We start from the raw sequence: 6,000 nt of genomic DNA, 5'->3' as shown, positions 1-6,000 counted from the left end.
ATCCTCGTCACCAAGCCAAGATCCACCGCCACCAGGCCCACGCCATAGTCCTCCTCCACCACGTCACCCAGTTATGATCCATCACCCACGCCATAGTCCTCCTCCTCCTTCTCCACGTTACCCAGTTAAGATCCATCACCCACGCCATAGTCCTCCTCCTCCACGTTACCCAGTTAAGATCCACCACCCACGCCATAGTCCTCCTCCTCCACGTTACCCAGTTAAGATCCAAAACCCACACCATAGTCCTCCTCCTCCCTACTGTCTTCTACACAAAGTTGAGTGATACAGTTCCTCCCTACCATAAAAAACAAACTTCCCGATGCATCACCGTTGAGTTTTATTCTGTAGGGAAATTTCCTCGGCAACTTGTCTACAGACACTTTGTAAACCTTGTTATACAACTCTCCCGCGGCCACACAAGTTCAGGGAGCCAGAGTACGATTTCCCGCAGATAAACTTCACTTATTGTTCCCCAGGGTGAATATCCGGGTGTTCCCCGATGGACTGAGGGCCAGGGATGAAAGCCAGGCTAAGGGCCGGGATGAGGGCCGGGCTAAGGGCCAGGCTATGGGCCACGAATGAGGGCCGGGGCTGAGAGCCAGGGGTGAAGGCCTGGGCTAAGGGCCGGGGCTGAGGGCTGGGGCTAAGGGCCGGGGCTGAGGGCCAGGGATGAGGCTCGGGAATAAGGGTCGGGGCAGAGGATCGGGGCCGAGGGCCAGGTTGAGGCTCGGGAATAAGGGTCGGGGCAGAAGATCGGGGCCGAGGGCCAGGTTGAGGGTCAGGGATGAAGGACGGGGCTGAGAGCCGGGGTTGGAAGGGAAGTGGCAGGAGTTACTCTGGTGTCTTGGTGTTGTGTTTACAGTCTGTCTTGTTTACAATCCGGCCTCTGTTTATTGATTTGTTTACAGTTTATCTCTTGTTTGCAGTCTGTTTCTTGTTTATTGTCAGTCTTATTTACAGTTTCTCTCTTGTTCTCATTGTCATCTGTTTAGTCTCTCTTTTGTCTACAGTGTCTTTTGTTTACAGTATGTCTTGCTCTCAGTCCGTCTCTCTTTTACAATGTCTTTTGTTTAATCAGCCTCTTTTTTGCAGTCTGTCTTTTGCTTCCAGTCGATCTCTTGTTTACAGTCTTTCTTATTTTAGCCTGTCTCTTGTTTACAGTTTGGGATTTGTTTACAGTCTGTCCTTGTTTGCAGTTTGTGTTTTCCTTCCAGTTTATTACTCGTACAATGAGAGAGAGAGAGAGAGAGAGAGAGAGAGAGAGAGAGAGAGAGAGAAACACAAAATCTGGTTAGATCATATTTATACACATCATAAATAAGAAGGCAAATGGTACACACACACACAAACAGATCCCCCATCGTTGCCTCCCTCGTAAAATAATACAAATATTTTACACTCGGGATGAAAACTTTTTAGCATAAATCTCTCAAAAAATGGGTTTAAAATGGGCCCCAAATTGTAGAAATATTATATGTTATGGAATCATTTTATTTCTTGGACGGTGTTTTTAACTGGGAGAGATGATACTGTTACAAAGAACTTGGGGTATGCACTGTCTGGGTGTGTCTGTTGGTTAAAGGGGCCACAGTTCTAATCCCAGCTAACTTAGCTTAACTAACCTAACCTAACCCGATTTAACATAGCCTAACATAAAATCAGTGTCGCACAAATTCTGAACGTCATAAAAATAAATTATCTCCAACGCTCCCTAAATTATTGTGTAAGTTACATACGGGATTAAAAATAGGCCATAGATCAACTAAAGGCGATTTCTTCTCACACACACACACACACACACACACACACACACACACACACACACACACACACACAGGTGGTTCTAAAAAACAGCAACTTGGAACCCCTTGACATAACCCTCTCAAAAGGTCACAAGGTCGAAACCACGAGGTCAAGGTCACGGGGTCAAGGTCACAGAAGTCAAAGGCTCGAGCCACGTATACCAGTATTTATGACGATTTTAAGACATCAAGCAAGACAGCCTCCAACGATTTCCTATTTTGTACCAACATGTGTAAACAAAACTAGGAGGGGTGGGGTAGAAAAATCTTTTACACTTCCATTTGGTGGTAAATGTCAATTTTACGCCTTCGGGGTTTAAATAGAATCCTGTTTATTCTGCACAAAGGGAACAAAAAAAATCACACTCGAATGGGTTCTGGTGTAAGAAGGATTTGTCTATGAATGTCTCCTCCCGCTGTGAAGCATGAGAGAGAGAGAGAGAGAGAGAGCACAACACAGATTTAATATACAGACATCCGGTAAACATCTCCCAGACGTCTGTGAAAAAAGTCCGTCGCGGCGCCTCAACTTGGGAGTTGACGTAATCACAAAAACATAAACAACAAAGAAATCAGTAACGTTTCCTCTCTCGTGTCGCTCCTACGGTGATAAATCATGAAAGCATTAACGAACAGATCTATTTTTTCTCGTTTGCCGAAGAAAAGAACCTATTGGAAGCGTAAGTGAGCGGAGGGACAATGTTAGGGAAAGAGTCTGGTAGCAGTGTGTGTGAAGCTGGTCCTCTTCATAAGCCGTCACAATTACAGTTATATCACCAGAACACAAGAGTTGCCACAACAATGATATTCACGGAAGACATCGTATACAAAATAATAAAAGCAAAATTATTCGAAGCATTATTAAAAAAATAGTAGTTCCAACCTCCACACTGGTGTAAACACACCAGGGTTACGATGTACTGTACAAACTGGTGTAAACACACCAGGGTTACGATGTACTGTACACACTGGTGTAAACACACCAGGGTTACGATGTACTGTACACACTGGTGTAAACACACCAGGGTTACGATGTACTGTCCACACTGTTGTAAACACATCAGGTTTACAATGTACTGTACACACTGGTGTAAACACACCAGGGTTACGATGTACTGTACACACTGGTGTAAACACACCAAGGTTACGATGTACTGTACACACTGGTGTAAACACACCAGGGTTACGATGTACTGTACACACTGGTGTAAACACACCAGGGTTACGATGTACTGTACACACTGGTGTAAACACACCAGGGTTACGATGTACTGTACACACTGGTGTAAACACACCAGGGTTACGATGTACTGTACACACTGGTGTAAACACACCAAGGTTACGATGTACTGTACACACTGGTGTAAACACACCAGAGTTACAATGTACTGTACACACTGGTGTAAACACACCAGGGTTACGATGTACTGTACACACTGGTGTAAACACACCAGGGTTACGATGTACTGTACACACTGGTGTAAACACACCAGAGTTACGATGTACTGTACACACTGGTGTAAACACACCAGGGTTACGATGTACTGTACACACTGGTGTAAACACACCAGGGTTACGATGTACTGTACACACTGGTGTAAACACACCAGGGTTACGATGTACTGTACACACTGGTGTAAACACACCAGGGTTACGATGTACTGTACACACTGGTGTAAACACACCAGGGTTACGATGTACTGTATACACTGATGTAAGCACACCAGGGTTACGATGTACTGTACACACTGGTGTAAACACACCAGGGTTACGATGTACTGTACACACTGATGTAAGCACACCAGGGTTACGATGTACTGTACACACTGGTGTAAACACACCAGGATTACGATGTACTGTACACACTGGTGTAAACACACCAGGGTTACGATGTACTATACACACACTGGTGTAAACACACCAGGGTTACGATGTACTGTACACACAGGTGTAAACACACCAGGGTTACGATGTACTGTACACCTGGTGTGTTACTACCCAGGGTTATGGATGTAACTGGGTACACACTGATGTAAGCACACCAGGGTTGGCTGTGATGGGATTGTACACACTGGTGTAAACACACCAGGGTTACGATGTACTGTCCACACTGGTGTAAACACACCAGGTTTACGATGTACTGTACACATTGGTGTAAACACACCAGGGTTACGATGTACTGTCTATACTGGTGTAAACACACCAGGGTTACGATGTACTGTACACACTGGTGTAAACACACCAGGGTTACAATGTACTGTACACACTGGTGTATACACACCAGGGTTACGATGTACTGTCCACACTGGTGTAAACACACCAGAGTTATGATGTACTGTACACACTGGTGTAAACACACCAGGGTTACGATGTACTGTACACACTGGTGTAAGCACACCAGGGTTACGATGTTCTGTACGCATTGGTGTAAACACACCAGATTACGATGTATCACACACTGATGTAAGCACACCCAGGGTTAGCGATGTACTGTACACTGGTGTAAAATACACCAGGGTTACGATGTAATTATACACACACTGGTGTAACACACCAGGGTTACGATGTACTGTACACACAGGTGTAAACACACCAGGGTTGGCTGATGTACTGTACACACTGGTGTAAACACACCCAGGGTTACGATGTACTGTACACACTGATGTGCTAATACCCTGTGGCTGGCTGATGTACTGTACACACTGGTGTAAAACAACACACCAGGGTTACGATGTACTGTACACACTGGTGTAAACACACCAGGTTACGGACATGTACTATACACACACTGGTGTAAACACACCAGGGTTACGATGTACTGTACAATACTGGTGTAAACACCAGATTACGATAATTGTACACACACACTGGTGTAAATACACCAGGGTTACGATGTACTGTACACACTGGTGTAAACACACCAGGGTTACGATGTACTATACACACACTGGTGTAAACACACCAGGGTTACGATGTACTATACACACACTGGTGTAAACACACCAGGGTTACGATGTACTGTACACACTGGTGTAAACACACCAGGGTTACGATGTACTATACACACACTGGTGTAAACACACCAGGGTTACGATGTACTATACACACACTGGTGTAAACACACCAGGATTACGATGTACTATACACACACTGGTGTAAACACACCAGGGTTACGATGTACTGTACACACTGGTGTAAACACACCAGGGTTACGATGTACTATACACACACTGGTGTAAACACACCAGGGTTACGATGTACTATACACACACTGGTGTAAACACACCAGGGTTACGATGTACTGTACACACTGGTGTAAACACACCAGGGTTACGATGTACTATACACACACTGGTGTAAACACACCAGGGTTACGATGTACTGTACACACTGGTGTAAACACACCAGGATTACGATGTACTGTCCACACTGGTGTAAACACACCAGGGTTACAATGTACTGCACACACTGGTGTAAACACACCAGGATTACGATGTACTGTACACACTGGTGTAAACACACCAGGGTTACGATGTACTGTACACACTGGTGTAAACACTCCAGGGTTACAATGTACTGTACACACTGGTGTAAACACACCAGGGTTACAATGTACTGTACACACTGGTGTAAACACACCAGGGTTACGATGTATTGTACACACTGGTGTAAACACACCAGGGTTACGATGTACTGTACACATTGGAGTAAACACACCAGGGTTACGATGTACTGTACACATTGGTGTAAACACACCAGGGTTACGATGTACTGTCCACACTGGTGTAAACACACCAGGGTTACGATGACTGTACACACTGGTGTAAACACACCAGGGTTACAATGTACTGTACACACTGGTGTAAACACACCAGGGTTACGATGTACTGTACACACTGGTGTAAACACACCAGGGTTACAATGTACTGTACACACTGGTGTAAACACACCAGGGTTACGATGTACTGTACACACTGGTGTAAACACACCAGGGTTACGATGTACTGTACACACTGGTGTAAACACTCCAGGGTTACAATGTACTGTACACACTGGTGTAAACACAACAGGGTTACGATGTACTGTACACACTGGTGTAAACACACCAGGGTTACGATGTACTGTCCACACTGGTGTAAACACACCAGGGTTACGATGTACTGTACACACTGGTGTAAACACACCAGGGTTACGA

At 45.0% G+C, this 6,000-nt stretch overlaps 1 protein-coding gene across 1 annotated transcript in view; it reads right to left on the bottom strand.

Annotated features, from left to right (window-relative positions):
* Positions 1-465: 465 nt before the first annotated feature.
* Positions 466-6,000, bottom strand: part of LOC121870249 — a 29,077-nt gene continuing 23,542 nt past the window's right edge. Inside the window, exon 3 of the mRNA XM_042372036.1 lies at positions 466-800. Within this exon, the coding sequence (XP_042227970.1) occupies positions 466-800 (335 nt within the window). The remainder of the gene's footprint in view (positions 801-6,000) is intronic.

The sequence above is a fragment of the Homarus americanus genome, unplaced genomic scaffold (genome assembly GCF_018991925.1).
Source record: "Homarus americanus isolate GMGI-L3 unplaced genomic scaffold, GMGI_Hamer_2.0 scaffold26229, whole genome shotgun sequence".
Classification (NCBI taxonomy): Eukaryota; Metazoa; Arthropoda; class Malacostraca; order Decapoda; family Nephropidae; genus Homarus; species Homarus americanus.
This window is presented reverse-complemented; position numbering and strand designations above follow the sequence as displayed.